The sequence below is a fragment of the Tenrec ecaudatus genome, chromosome 15, assembly GCF_050624435.1.
Source record: "Tenrec ecaudatus isolate mTenEca1 chromosome 15, mTenEca1.hap1, whole genome shotgun sequence".
In the NCBI taxonomy this organism is placed as follows: Eukaryota; Metazoa; Chordata; class Mammalia; order Afrosoricida; family Tenrecidae; genus Tenrec; species Tenrec ecaudatus.
The window spans coordinates 107,830,331-107,846,550 of NC_134544.1; the positions used below are offsets into that span (position 1 = coordinate 107,830,331).

Sequence of the window (16,220 nt, forward strand, 5' to 3'; positions counted from 1 at the left end):
AAGAAACTTGGATGATGTAATGGTTGATCCCATTTGAGGCGTTGGGGGGGGGGGGTTGGGAATTGCCATAAATGAGGAATGAAACCATATGTTTTAAAAAGTGAAATTTAAGCATAGAGAGGAACTTCCAAAGTAACCTTGGTGAATCTAGTGATATATATATATATATATATATATATATATATATATATATATACAGCGTGCACTGTAATCTCCAATGGGATGCTAGGATCGTAGAACACACTTCAAAACCCTTTGGATTACCAACGACTTTATTTCAATTACCTGAATTTTGCTTTCAGAAATACCTGTTACTTTTTCATCCATGTCAATGATATACAAATGAACATTACAGTGTGTTTGCTGGGTCACTGCTGTAGTTCACAAAAATAATAAATTTAGAATGAACAACATTTAGAGTTTAGATTTCCAAATACTTAACTTGAAACCCAATTCTCTATCAATTCCTCACGTTTTACCCTGGATAAGACATTACCTTCTCTGCACTGCATTTTCTGATCTGCTACAGGAAACCTAAACTTCACAGCTTAAAGGTTGCGCTGAATAAGGGGCTTTTTTTTCTCTCCCCCGCCCCACCCCCTCCTCCCCTAGCCTGGTTTATAAGGAGTCTCAACAGAGTACTTATGTTTCAGCTTATGTTGGCGAGTGAAAGTTAGTATTACTAAAGCCTTTCCTCCAAATTATCCAACGATCTTAAAGCAAGAATATAATCAATATAGCAGTCTAATGAATACAGGTATAACATTGAATTAATTTAGAGCCAATATCTTTTCCTCTATTTCAAAATGTGAGCTGGGAAAAAATATATTTCAGGCATATGAAACTGAATGTTAAACGTTCTTGAACCTTAATAAAACTATTAAAATAAGTTTAAATTAATCTATTTTTCTTTAAGTTCATGTGCCTTGCAAAGTTAGATTCAGTCAGGATTCCCCGGCCCCCCATTAAAAAAATATATAGAGAGAGTACTTTTCCTTGAATCTGAACAGTTACAAAGCCCATAGTTAATGGTAATTTTTCAAACAATCTACAGTATGTATTATTGTTATGGACAGTAATATCTCCCATCTGTAAAAGGCTCTGGGTGCTTTCAAATTGTTCTCACGCGTTTTCTTCCTGAATCTTCTCAAAATCCACGAGAGCCAAGTGTGGCAGGAAGAATTGGGCCCTCTCACAGGTGAAAGCAATTTGGAGCCAAGCACTAAACGGATTACCCAAGATCAATGCAGCTGAGCCTGAGCTAAGGCACATCACCCAGGGCTCCTGGCTGCTGATCTGGGGCCTTTTTCTTCTCCTCTGCACTCATTAGAAGCAGTGATGCACTTGGCTGCTAACCAAAAGGTGGGTGGTTTGAATCCACCAGCCTCTCAGCAGGAGGAAGATATAGTTCTCTTTTCTATAAAGACTTACAGCCTTTGGATCTCTGTGGGGCAGCCCTACTCTGCCGTGAAGGGCGCTGATGAAATAGCAATCAGTTGTGACATTCACTAGCTTTTGTGGGTAACTTCTTAAAGCAGAATAGAAACATCGCGCGTGCACACACGCAGGCAGTTGTCCATCAGTCTTCGCTCCTAAGGATTGTCGGTGGAACACGTGAGCCTGGACGTTCAGGCAGACTGTGTGATCCAGGCGATTCTCAACAGCAGTGCTGAAGGAGATCATCAGCTGCCTTGAAAAAGAGGTTCCCAGATCCTGAATCCCAATGGAATTCCTGAGGTCACTTTGAGGCTGACATAGAATTGTGGAATCTGAATTAGCTTCTTAGGCAGCAGCAGAGTCTCCAAGTGGTTCTTTTTCCTGGCAGTAACCAGAGAGAACCGTCCCTGCAGTTCCTGCAGAGTGCCACTGCCAGGCTGTCTGAGACGGATACATGTGGTCCCCATCCTGTCGCAGCGCTAACCAGAGGCCAAGATCAACAGAGCACCTCCTCCTTTAAGTAAATAGCTTCTCAGATTCTGGTTTGGCGATTTGCCCGTCTTTGTCACTCTGAGTTCCTGTGCTTCGCACTCTGCTTTCTCATTCTCCATCCTGAGTTCCCAGCACATTCCACCAGAGAGATGAGTGTGGCTGTGCTTTCATGGATCCCGCCCACAAACGTCCAGATTTTGCAGTGGCAGGGGAAGAAGGGACCAGGCTGGAGTAATGGCTAAATGGCCCGAGGTATTTTATGGTTCGAAAATTTAATCAAATGATATTTTAAAACAGGAGACTGAGAGCTTCACACACTTAGGAAGCTTTTACTTCAAAGGGTAGGTGCTTGGTGCTCTCAGTAAAAGACTTAAGGCATAACATATTAAGCCTCCTTCCTTTACTACCAGAAGCTGCGCTGGAGGTCAGCACACTCAAAGCAAGATCTTATCCTTACAGTTTTCAGGCCTGCAGAGGGTCTCAGATCTCCAATCTCCTAACAGTTCCCTGCTCCCGGCATTATCCTGAGCATACACAAGTGTGTGTGTGTGTGTGTGTGTGTGTGTGTGTGTGTGTGTGTGTGTGTGCATTGTTATCAGTATTGTGTGTGTGTGTTGGTATCAGTATTCCGTGTGTACTTCTTGAACTAAAACAGGAATAGCAAGGGTCAGACGGATAAAATTCATGGATATGCAGAAAATTAAGAGGATCCATTGATAGAGCATAAAAGATTGGGGGAAGAATGGCAGGGTGGAGATCTGTGAGTCAGATGAAATGAGTACGTAAAGGACAGCGTAACATTTTCCATAAGAGCAAAGGCCTGGAGACAATCGAGAGCTTGGTGTGTCCACAGAATCCTCCTTTTGTGTGGTCTTAGTGGACATTCGAAGGGTGGTGGAAGATAAGAAGGTGAACTGGGTGGATCCCGGATCATAGAAGACATCATAGGTCAAGACACGGTTGTCCACTGAGGATCGGACCCCAGGGAAAATATCGAAGGGTTTAAATTTAAGAGAGTGAGAGCATTCTGTTGGGTAAGGGCTCCTGCGAGATATTTAAAAGGTGAATTTGAGTAGGTTGCTGGATAGCTGAACCTGTGGCTCAGAGTAGAATTTTGAACTGGAAATGGAGTTGGGAGCTAGATGATTTAAAGTCAAAGGAATGGACTACCAAATGAGAAAGGCTAGGTAGATAGATTCTCAGCTCCTGGAAGCTTCATACACAGCAAATTGGTAGTGGAATTAAATTGGGTGACAGAGACAGAAGAGGAAGGGGTGATACACAAAGAGATTGGTTACAGGTATTGGCGATTATTTAGCTCAACTAAGTTGCATAGAGTTGATGCAGACTCATCCTGGTCCTATAAGACAGAGTAGGGTTATCTCCATTGGGTTTCTCAGACTAAATCTTTACAGAAGTAAGTAGCCTCGTCTTACTTCTGAAGAGCGGTGTTGAATTGCCAACCCTGGTGTGCTTCTTCCATGTGGGCTTTGTTGCTTCTCAGCTAGATGGCTGCTTATTTCTCTTCAAGCCTTTAAGACCCCAGACGCTATATCTTTTGATAGCCGGGCACCATCAGCTTTCTTCACCGCAATTAAAAAAAATCATTTGATTGGGGCCAGTACAGCTCTTATCACAATCCATTCATCCCATCCATCCCATCCATCCCATCCATCCATCTATCCATTGTGTCAGGCACATTTGCATATATGTTGCCTTCATCATTTTCAAAACATTTTCTTTCTTGAGCCCTTGCTATCTGCTCATTTCCTCCCTCCCACATGAACCCTTTATAATTTTTTTGTCATGTCTTACACAGACCACTGTCTCCTTTCACCCTCTTTTCTGTTGTCCATCCCCCTGGGAGGAGGTTATATGTCAATCATTGTGATGATTCCTCCTTTCTCCCCTGCACTTTCCTCTTACCCTCCTAGTATCCCTTCTCTCATTATTGGTCCTGAGGTATTTTATTTGTCCTGGAATTCCTGAGTTTCCAGCTCTTATCTCTAACTATGTATATGCTCTGGTCTAGCTGGACTTGTGAGTAGAAATGGGGTCATGATAGTTGGAGGGGGTGTGTGGGGAGGAAGCATTAAAGAACTAGAGGAAAGCTGTATGTTTCATCAGTGCTATACTGAACCCTGACTGGCTCATGTCTTCCTTGTGACCCTTTTGTAAGGGGATGTCCAGTTGTCTACAGATGGGCTTTGGGTCTCCACTCTGTACTTCCCCTCATTCACAATGATAATATTTTTTTGTTGGGGTCTTTGATGCCTGATTCCCATGGGCAACTCATAATCACACAGACTGGTGTGCTTCTTCCATGTGGGCTTTGTTGCTTCTCAGCTAGACAGTTGCTTGTTTATCTTCAAGCCTTTAAGACCCCAGACACTATATCTATTGATAGCCGGGCATCATCAGCTTTCTTCACCTCACTTCCTTATGCATTCATTTTGTCTTTCTGGGAAAGAGAGCATCACAGAACACTGGGTTATTAGAAGCAAGTGTTCTTGCATTGAGGGAGTACTTGTGTAAGGGCCCAATATCCGTCTGCTACCTTAATATTTAACATATAAATATATGTACATAGATCTATTCCCCTATTGCTATATATAAATATATTTTCATATGTACATGCCTGTATTTAAACCTCTATAAGCGTCCTTTGCCTCTAGTTATTTCCTCTATTTCCTTTTACTTTCCTCTTGTTCCATTATCATGTTCAGCCTTCATTTGGGTTTCAGTAATTGCTCTCGGCTACGTTATCCTAGACCAAGTCCCACTAGGCATGCTATGGCTCCTTGCCACTGATTTTAGATGACTTGTTATTCTCTTATCACTATGTCACCAGGAATCCTGCAAGATTGCAAAAGAGTGAATAAAATGAAGAACAAAAACGGATGGTTGTTACCCTGAAGAATATTGGTGATCAGAGAGATAACCTTGATCAGAGAGATTTCAGTAGAATGAGTTCAGGGGTTGATGGTAGATGAAGTGGAAAAATTTATTCATAGCTCTTTAGAGCTTAAAAAAATCTAGAAATGGAATAGTCCACACTACTCCTTGTTTATTAAGTTATTTGCATTAAGCAATTTCTGTGTGTATTGTTTTCTTGTAGCTTCTGTAACAAATAGTCTAAAATCACAGACATTTATTCACTCATTGGTCTAGCTACCAGAAGTTGGGAATTAATTTCACTGGGATAAACTCAAGGTGTCAGAAACCATGTACACCCTCTGAAGAAGGCTCCTGGGAGGGTTAGTCTCTGTTCTCCCATCTTCCAGTTCCTGGCTTGTCTTGGTCATGGCCACATCACTCCAATCACTGATATTATGGCCACATTCCTCTCTTCTGGTCTGGTCAATCCTCTCTGTCTCTCTCTTAAAAGGATATGTGTAATTATTGGTTTTAATCCGGGAGAATCTTTTCATCTCACCCTGCTGAACTTAACCACATCTGCAAAGAATCTATTTCCATTTAAGGCAACATTGACAGGTTCCAGACACCACACCAACTCCTGAATTTACTTCTGAGAGCCTTAAGTAAGATGCAGGCTACTGGTGATTTTTAAGCTTGTCATTTAAATAATATATATAATACTATAATCCTCCCTATAGCTTCAAATCTTCATAACTGGATCAGTGTTAATTAGAGTTATTAGGATTTCTTTTTGCTTTGATCCGTAATCAATACTCATGGAAGCAATAGTCAAGAGATCAAAAGACATGTTGCATGTAACATTTAGACACTGGCTAAGGAAGACCTCGAATGGTTTCATGCATTTGAATTGTGAGGCTGGGCAAGAATATTGAAAGTACCATGGACTGCCAAAAGGACAAGCGAATCTCTCTTGGACAAAATATGGGCAGAATGCTCCTTAGAGGTACGGCAGGCTAGCAAGACTCATGTATTTTAGACATGTTGCCAGGACAGACTAGGCCCTGGAGAAACCCATCACGCTTGGTAAAGCAGAGGCAGTGAAAAAGAGGAAGACCCTCAGGAGATGGGTTGACACACTGGCTGTAATAATAGGTTCGGTTGTGAGCATGGCACAGGACTCTCCGGCGCTCCATTCTGCTGTGCAGGGGGTCACTAGGGGTCAGAAGTGACTCGAGGATATCTCGCAACAACAACATAGTTCAAAAGCTACTACTAAAACATTTAAAATATTCCTTTTTGGATTGAGAAATCATGTTTATGAAATTCCGCTTAATAGTTGAGACAAAACATGAATGTAATTTTCTTACTGCATTGCCACTGTTGAGTGCCACGATTCAGCTATGTGTGAGGAAGGGAGTCTAGGAGTGGTGAAAAGTTCACTGAAATGGTGCCTGAATCTGAAAGGTTCGAGACGAGAGGCCACCCAGAAGCACCTTGGAAAAAATGTCTGTCAATCTACTTGCAAAAAATTGGCCATGGAAAAGCCTATGAAGCTTTCCCTCTTTTCGACCCAAGCATACACCAGGTTGCTTTTAGTCAGAATCAACAGGGAGACAACTGGACCTTGTATCATGAAGACTGAAGGAGACATCTAATCTGAGGGGCTTCGAAAAACTGAATGAAAAATAACAGAAATTTTCCTTGAACTTTTTGAAATCCTCTCATGGAGTATTACCACTTGGTTGAGCTTCATGGTCCTCAATTAATGCCTATAAACATCATTTGATATGTGTTAGTAAATTAGGATTAGCATACAGGTAAGTTAATAATAAATTCTATGTGCATGTCAATAAAGAAAAGCATAAAGTATACACATGGATCAATAGAACCACTCAAAGGTCTACTCTTGGTGTCAACTTTAGAACTGCATGTTAATCCTTACATACCGAGCTCCTTCCTACTCACAGCTTCGGATAAAGCTGCCCACCTTGTCCATTTCCGTCATCCCATCTGCCTGAATGGGACTTTGCACTGTCCGCAGCGAGCCTTCCCCAAACTCTGCTGCTTTGAGCCCCTCATCTTGGTGTTTGTCTTTGACTCAAGACAAAGCTGTCTTCCATGCCTCTACTTTCAAGTAGAAAGTCAGAGTTGAAGCCAAATTGCTGACAACCTGCCCAGACTGTAGCCCCTCTTCTTCGACTCTCCCTCCTGCCCTCCCCAACAATTTTAGGGACACAAGAAGACAACTGAACACACCGGTCCCTAGTCCTTCTCTCAGTAACATGCAGCTTCTCCTACAGTGAAGACTGACGTTCAAACAGTAGTCTTGTACACATGTGTTCTTTTGTGTTTTTCCTATGAAGTTCTTTTTTTTTTAACATTTTATTAGGGACTCATACAACTCTTATCACAATCCATACATATACATATACATATACATATACATATACATATACATATACATATACATATACATATACATATACATATACATATACATATACATATATCAATTGTATAAAGCACACCTGTACATTCTTTGCCCTCATCATTTTCAAAGCATTTGCTCTCCACTTAAGGCCTTTGCAACAGGTCCTTTTTTTCCCCCCTCTCTCCCTGCTCCCCCTCCCTCATGAGCCCTTGATAATTTATTATTTTGTCATATCTTGCCCTGTCCGACGTCTCCCTTCACTCCCTTTCCTGCTGTCCGTCCCCCAGGGAGGAGGTCACATGTAGATCCTTGTAATCGGTTCCCCCTTTCCAACCCACTCACCCTCTACCCTCCCAGTATCGCCACTCACACCCCTGGTCCTGCAGGGATCATCTGTCCTGGATTCCCTGTGCCTCGTGTGTTCTTATAAAAAAAATTCACGAGCATCATTGGCTTTGTTTAAAAAACAACCCAAACCCAAAAAGCAACAGCCTGTTGGTGAGAAATAATTCGGTAATGTAAGTGAAATTCACGAAAAGTCAAATGCACTCCTTTAGCTCCGGGCCTCTCGGTGCTACAAGGATTTCCCGAATATTAAGGAAGTGCTGGCAAACACTGAAAACACGATACAATACACATCGGCTTGCGTAACGCCCAGTGTGTGATCAGGCCCTCGCTGTCCCTGCTGCCACCCTCTCTGCATGCCGTGGAGACACAGGCTGTATAAATGACTAGGAAGAAGTCTCCTTTTCCCAAACTATTGCCTTTTAGAACTTTTGGGAAGGGGAAGGCTGTCGATTGAAGCAGAGCAACAAGCTGGAGAAAAAGCCCAACCCCAAATGACAGATTTTGAGTCCCAGCTCCACCAAGGATGAGCTGCAGGACTCAGGGTAAATCATTTAATTCTCTGGGTTTTCTACTGTTCTCGTCTCTAAAATGATTCCCAAAAAGAAACCCATTGCCTCTGAGCTGAGCCCAGCTCCTCACTTCCCAGGCCGTGACTCCAGCACCTTGCCTCCTCTTCTGTTCCCAGAGGCGCAGGAGGGCTCAAAGGGCTGGTCTTCCTGTTAGCAGCCAAGCGCTGTAACCACTGTGTCATCGGGGCGCCTTTAAAATGACGCCAAAGATCGCTCCAGGGAGATAAATAATCTAACAGCTCCATTATTAAAAAACGCATTTGGCATCGAAAGCGCACTTCCCTACGTAGATGATTAATCCACTCAGAATTATAGTAAAACTCTTGCTTCTGAACTGCCAGTTTAGGGGTAACTAGAAGGTTTCCTCTCAGTTTGGAATGATGTAACCATTGTTCATCACCGTCAACTTCCCTAGCTGTACGGTGCGCACCTGCTCTACCTGACCTACAAACTCGGGGGGCGAACACACTGAGAAACAGGTTTCCTTCCTAACCTGGAGACTACCCTCTTCATCTTCATTCTCCGATGGTTCAAACCAGGCATCTACTGAGGAGAGCAACTGGGAGTGGTGCCCATCTCCAAGATATTGATCAGAAAAAAAAAGGTATTGATCAGAAATTGGCCTGGCCCACAGTTCCCCAACACATCTCAGTGAAATAAAAACAAAGTATTTTCCAGCAGCTATTTAGCTTCAAAGTGGTTTGCTGTCATTGTAGCCCTAGCAGCAAAGTAGAGGGAGGCCATTTTAGGGCCGTGTGGCTTACCCGGTCCCAACACTTAAATCATCCAGCGTGTCACGAGATGAGACGTACTCACCACTGGATGGAGTGACGTTCCTGGAAACATGAATTGCATCTGCTGGGCGAGCATCGCGGCTGCGGTTTTTTGCTGGATCAAGTTGTTTCTTCCATTAATTTCTAGCTGCGTCTTTAAATGTGTCGGAGGGTGAAGATACTTGCAGTTTTCTCTTGAGCAGCGGCCCTGAAAAAGGAGCACGTTGGCTTTAGAACGCTGGAAGCAGCTGGCAACTCCAGTGTCAAGTGCTGAACAACTGCCTCATAGACAACAGGCAGGAACTGTGTGTGTGTGTGTGTGTGTGTGTGTGTGTGTCTTGGGGAGGAGCGCATCACGTTTCTATTATTGTTGAGGTCGCCTCAACCCGTTGAACAGAAGACAGTTTTACGTGTTTTCTTTTCATTTTTATTTTATGTGTTTTTTTAATGGACTCTACCCCTGGCCAAGAGAAATCAGAGAAATGTGATTACTGAGGGTAAAGGCTACATTCTTTAATGTGACCTGCCAAGAAGAGGCTTTGAACTTGCTGTACCCTGGTTTCTGTGTACTGTCAAAACACGAATTTGTGTAGTGGCTGAGCACATCCCCTAATTGTCCCCACTATTAATGAAAAGGCATTGGAGCTATAGCAGTAGACCTTTATTTATAATGTGTGCTTAGGGGCAAGTTGCAGGCAGAGACGCAGATAATCATCAGCAACTGGTTTATCCCCGCAGACCGCACGGCCAGTGCCTCACTTCTGATGTCATGTTGCTACGGAGTCAAAAGTGTTTGTGACTGATTTATGAGGTTGCATTTTGGACACACAAGTTGGCAAAGTGAAAACAAAATAAAGCAAAAAACCAACTAATCAGGCGAAAAGTGTACATAAACTAGACCTGAGCAGTGACTCCAAGTGGCAGTGTTTATGCTTACCATAATTTTCAAGTTTCCCAAACTGGCAATTTGAGAGGAATGTTTGGGAGAATAGTGTAATTTCTGAGGGGAAAGGAGAAGGAAAAAAAAAAAAGAATCGCAAACAATGTTAACCAGTCTGGGTATCATCATTCCCTAAAGAATGAGTTCCTTTGCAGCCAAGAAAAGAGAATATGGGTTTGTTTACCAGATGTAAAAATAATTTGCAAAAGCAAGCGCGGTGGATTTGGGGAGACACATTTGTTTATTGTCATCCGATGTCTCAACAGCTGGAGCTCTTGCTCTGCCTCCCATTAATTTCAGCTGCACTTTGGGGAGCTCAGGTTCCATCGCTAGAGGGTGTCTCTTCCCCCAGCACCAAGAAGGAGGGCAGACATGGTCCTGAGACTAGTCCAGGGAGCCAGTGCTGACCAAAAAACAAGATTAATTTTTTGCACTACCTGCAAATCTTTCCCTGATGATTAGATCCTTCCATCCATCCATCCATCCATCCATCCATCCATCCATCCACCCATCCACCCATCCACCCATGCATCCATCCATCCTCACTGCCATCAAGTTCAGGCTGATTCTTCACAACCCTAAAAGACCAGGTAGAACTTCCCCTGTGTGCTTCTGAGATTGTCACTCTTGACAGGAGTAGAGAATCGAGTCTTTCCCCTGCTGAGTAGCTGATGGTTTTGAATGAATGATCTTTCAGTTATCAGCTCAAAAAATAAATACAATGCCAACATTTTATTACAATTTATGTTGTTTAGGACCATCTACTGAAAAACACAGTTAATAATTCTGAATAGAGTCTCGACAGAATTTGCACAATTTGTCTATAAAAATCACCTCCATTCCAAGAATATTCTGATCAAGGAGAATGATAAGAATCAAGCCTGAGAGGAATAACATTGATTAAAATAAGTAACTAGGGGAGAACCAAATTCAGGAAACCCATGTTGAGTCTCAAAATGAAGACGCTTCTAAGTAACCGCCCTACATACTTGGCAGAATAATGGAGCAGAGGTATTGGAACTCCATGGCCATTAAAACACATGCTTGGAGTAAGAATAAATGCAGCTTTGGGCAAGAAAAAAAATTCAGAATCAGGTCGGTGTGAGAAAGAAAAAAAGTATAATTGGAAATTATGCTTTTCTAATGGCTTATTTTAAAACAAGCAATTTTTAGACTATTTTTTCCTAGCGTGCTCCGAATTGAAAAAGTCCATTTGAATCTTTAGAAGCAAAAAAGAAAACAGAAATTAATTAGGAAATTATGGAAGGAGCTGGCAAGAGGAGAGTTTTGCTCGTAGAAATAGGAAACAGACAACTATAGTCCATTCTGCTGGGAAGAGCCAAGGATTGGGGATGCGCTCAAATGTGCACATTTACTGAGTCTCTGTGTATGTATTGTTGTTGCTAGCTGCAGTTGGGCTGATTCTTACTCATCTGTCCCACATGACAGAGTACAAAAAACTATTCTAGGCTGTGATCATTATGCGTAGAAGCCCTGATGGTGCTGTGGGCTACGCATTGCACTGTAAACCCCAACCCCAATATAATTCCAACCCACTAGGCGCTCCTTCACTCCTTCGGAGAGGCTGAGGCCATCTGCTCTGGTGAAGAGCCTCCGTCTCAGGAAGCTTATGCAGAGTTGCCACCAGTAGGACTGGACTCAAGGGCAGTGTGTTTGGGCTGTTTTTTTGAATTTTTATGGGAGCTGACTCACACATCTTTCTTTCCTGGACCCCTTGGGTAGGTTTGATCTACTGATCAAACCAATCAGCCATCGGCTGAAAGCTTTACCTCTGAGCCACCAGCACGCCTGGCTGCTTGCATTACTGGAAGGCAATTTGAATTGGGACTCTGTATGGTTGAAGCATTGCTCTGCAGACTGAAAAGGCCGTTTAGGGGGAGCACAGTTCAGGTGGAGGGTCTGGGTCGTTCCCTGACATACTGTCCTTGACCCAGACCCAGCTGTGGGGGGCCCGAGCAGTGACCCTAATGGCAGAGGCTGGTGGTGTGTGCTCCTAGTGTGCAGGGACACACTGCCTGAAGCAGCCTGGCGGCACTGCCATGGGAAAGACATCGGAGGACCCCTCAGATTCCTGGCATTCCACATGCCTGATACAACTTCCTGAGCTCCTGATGTCATGCCAGAAGCGCTTGCCCTGGAGCGATCGTCCAGAAGCCTGTTCTGTCCAGAGAAGCTGTCCAGACTAGTGGGTATGTGGCAGCCTTTGGCGCCAGGCTCCTTGGACACTAAATCCAGCTCTGCTCTTCTTGCCGCAACACTGGGGAAAGAGACGGCCACTGTGCCTCCCCAGCTGCCACCCGCCATCAGTTTCTGGTGAGGGTGAAAAGAGCAATGCTTCTGGAGCATCTCCAGGAGTTCCTGGCACATCACAAAACCCCAATCAGTCCACACAAACCCACCATCACTGAGTCCATTCGGACCTATGGAGTTGACTTCATTTCTGTCCCTGTCAACCTTTGTGGGAGCAGTCTGCCTCACCTTTACCCCTCAGAATGGCTGGTGGGTTTGAACCTCCGACTTGGCAGTCCACAGTCCACTGCCTAACTCGAAATGCCACCTGGGCTCCTTAATACATTCAGCAAGTAGTAGAGTATAATGAATACTTTAGCTGTATAGTGGACAAAAATACTACTGTTTTTGATGTTAGCTGCTATTGACTGGGATCCCAAATTACGGCGACTGCACAATGGAAAGGGATGCTCTCCGCCCGGTGGCATCTCCCTGACTGGGAGGGGACATGTGAATGGTGATCCATAGGTTTCTCATTGCCAGAGTTCTGGAAGTAGATGATCAGGCTTGTCTTCCCCGTACATCTGGAATTCTGCAGACTTCTGTAAAAACAAATCCACTGCCATTGAGTTGTTTCCACATCATAACTTTCCTCCAGGATGGAGCAGAATTGCCGCTTCAGGATTCTGATGCTTGGAGAAGCAGAATGGCTGGTGGATTTGAACCTCTGACCTCGGAGGGTCACACAACACATAGGCTTCTAGTAATAGCTGCACGTGACACCAATTGTCTGGGATGAAACCCAACTGTGGCTAACCAGAAAGTTGGAGCTTTGCATCCATTCACATCCACTCGTGGGGGTCTCCGAAGAAGGCCTAGTGTCTTACTTCTGGAAAACTCGCCAGTGGAAACAGTTTGGACCACAGTTCAACTCTGACACACAAGGGGTTGCGCAGAGTTAGGTTCAACTTAATGGCAATCGGTAAATAAAAATCATAGGCGCTGGAGATCAATCTGTAAGGAGGCCTGGTGGCATAGTAGTTGGGCTGCTAACTGCAAGGTCAGCAGTTTGAAAACACCAGCTGCTTCATGGGGGAAAGACGGGCTTTCTACTCCCGTGAAGTGTTACAGGCTGGATAATCCCCAGGGTTCTACCTAGGGGATTGTTGAGTCGCATCGACTCAAAGGCAGTGCGTGAGACAGACTGTTCACAGAGTGATAGTTTGAGCTACTTGTCCAAGCGAGGGTCCCCGACTTGTTGATTATTTTTTTTTCTCTATCACCATACTCCGTTCTGAGACCCACGGGTGACAACCACAATGTTGGCGGTTCCAACTCACCGAGTACCTGTGTAGTTTGATCTGCTTCTGGGCAGATTACGGCCCAGGAAACTCTCTGGAGCGGTTGTCTTCTGCCCCGTGGGGTCACTTAAACAGAAGCACCCAGCCATGTCACCACTGCATATGGCTTTCTGACCTGTCTGTCAACCTCCTCAACTCTCTGCTCGCCTTGTTCGCACACTCTGCGGCGGCTTCGGGAATATTTTTTTCGAAAGCACCTTCGATGTGTTTCACTTTGATATCTCCTCATCTGAGACTTGCCAGGGCTGATCGCCATGGCATGACTAACCTGGGGTGTGGAACAGCTTTAGACGCAAGTGGGGAAAGGAAACCCTGGACTCTGGCTGTGATCTCATGACAGAAATGGTTACAGGAACTGTGTCTGTGTGCGTCCTCTGTGGGCTTTATGGTAGAAATGAACATATGCAAAACATACCCTTACCTATCTGAGGCAGTTTCAAAAAGTTCACGGACAAATGGTATTAAAAGATCATGAAATTTTCCCACGAAGTTTTTTTAGTCTCTCTCTATATAGATAGCTAGCTAGCTAGCTATAGATATATATTTCCCCCTAAGTATACTACTGATACTCAAGGTGATATATATATATATATACACATATATATACATAAAATGTTATTGTATTTTTCCCCCTAAGTATACTACTGATCCTCAGGGTGCACTACTGAGAGGCTCTGGAGGCATAATGGTTATGGGTTGGGTTGCTGCCCACAAAATCCACAGTTGGAAACTACCAGCTACTCCCCGTGAGAAAGCTGGGGCATTCTACTCCCGTAAACATCTATAGTCTTAGAGACTCAGGGGCAGTTCTACCCTGTCCTATAGGGTCACTATGAGTCAGATTCAACTCAGTGGCAGTGAATTTTTGGTTTTTTACAACTTGCACTTGCCACGAAGGGTCTCAATGATGATCATCTTGATGCCAGTGAGTTTGTGCTTTTGGTTCACCCTTTCCCAGCAAGGAATGCTGAAAGCACCATGGGCTGCCACAAGGGCAAACAGGTCTGTCTCAGAAGCCATCTAGCCACTGTTTTGTCTTACGTCCTTTGGAAAGGTTGTCAGGATAGACCAGTGCCCAGAGAAGGACATCGCATTTGGGAAAGGGAAGGGGCAGTGAAAAAGAGGAAGTCCCTTAATGAATGGATTGACATAGTGGCTGCCACCATGGCCTCGGGCACAGGAACGATTGTGAGGATGGTTGGTGCAGGACCTTGCGATATTTCACTATGCTGTACACAGGGTGGCTGCGGGTCAGAATTGACATGGTGGCACCTAACAACGACAACAAAAACCAACACCAAACCCACTGTCATTGAGTCAATACTCACTCTACAGAGCAGTGTAGAACTGCTCCTGGGCGTTTCTGACGCTGTTACCCTTTAGGGAATTAGCAAACCTCTTCTTTCTCCCTCAGAGTGGCTGGTGGTTTTGAACTGCTGATCTTGAAGTTAGCAGCCCAACACATGGCAAATGCTTCTGAGTCTGAACCTGTCTAGATGTGCATTTAGGACAACTCCTTAACCAGGGAGGGCGAAGAACACCTTGGGGCCATCTGTGGTACTGTTTGAGTAGATTGTCCAGATTCATCTAGTAATTTATTATTATGCTAATGCAGCTTCCCTAGTATGTCAAGCACTACCGCTGAGTGCTATTAAGACCTAATTTCGTGACCATTTTAAACAGGCAAAACATAAAAATTAATAATGAGGAGAGGCAAATTAGGTCGATTGTTCATAGTTTGCCATTTCAAAGCATAGCTGAGCCTTTTTTTAAAAACGAAGTCAGGTTGCCCGGAAAGTTGCAATTCCCTGTACTTCTCAATGTTGTGATTGGGGAAAGCTGTGTTTCAGTTTGATTAAGGCCAACCCTGACTTTATTGGTTGGATTATCCATTCTATTCACTTTGTGGGTTAACTAAAAATATGCCCGGTTAAGAAAAAGAAACAAACAAAACCCAGGAAGCCTCAAAATAGCCCCTCTGTTCTCTAGAGATTCAAGGAAGCTGACTTCCAGGCACCAAATGCTTGACTTAAAAAATATGTGATTTAATGAGATAATAATTGCCTTCAGAGTCACAGGGGTAGATAGGTTTTATGTGGCCAGGGTTTTCATATCAACAGAACACAGAATACTCAAGTAGATGTATGGCTTCCCCATGTCTAGATTTTCTAATGCCACGTTTCTATTGGTGGGTAGCTTTATGGATAAAAGAAGATCTATGAGGTATTAACCTCACAGCACTAGGATTGCTCTGGGTGGGAAAGGGGCCTCTCCAGTCTCCTTCCAATACTCCTCTCGGGGAGCACAGTCCTCATACAATGGGCACTGGGGTAGGATGTGAAATGAGCAGCCCTGGTAGCATAGTGGCTACACACTGGTTCTACCCTGTCCTAGACGGTAGCAATGAGTCCAAATTATGTGATGGCAGTGAGTTTGAGGTTTGTTTTTGTGTTTTTCTTTTTGGAGAACCCTTTCTACGAATCCCTGGTGCCACTAGGGGTTAGGCATTGGGCTGCTAACCTTCAGCTTAGTTGCACTGCGGGAGAAAGATGAGGCTGCTGCTCCTGTAAAGATTTACAGCCTCGGAAGCCCTAGATAGGGCCACTATGAGCAGCCTCAATGGTAGTACCGTATATACTCAAATAGAAACTGACCCGAGTATAAGCCGAGGTACCTAATTATTACCTGGGAAACCAGAAAAACTGATTGACTCGAGTATAAGCCTAGGGTGGGAAATGC

At 44.0% G+C, this 16,220-nt stretch overlaps 1 protein-coding gene across 2 annotated transcripts in view; it reads right to left on the reverse strand.

Moving 5' to 3' along the window:
- MBNL2 (muscleblind like splicing regulator 2) overlaps positions 1-16,220 on the reverse strand; it is a 208,240-nt gene that overhangs the window by 58,539 nt on the left and 133,481 nt on the right. For both annotated transcript variants that reach the window (XM_075533073.1, XM_075533074.1), the window contains exon 3: positions 8,974-9,138. In XM_075533073.1, coding sequence (XP_075389188.1) covers positions 8,974-9,138 — 165 coding nt within the window. The remainder of the gene's footprint in view (positions 1-8,973; positions 9,139-16,220) is intronic.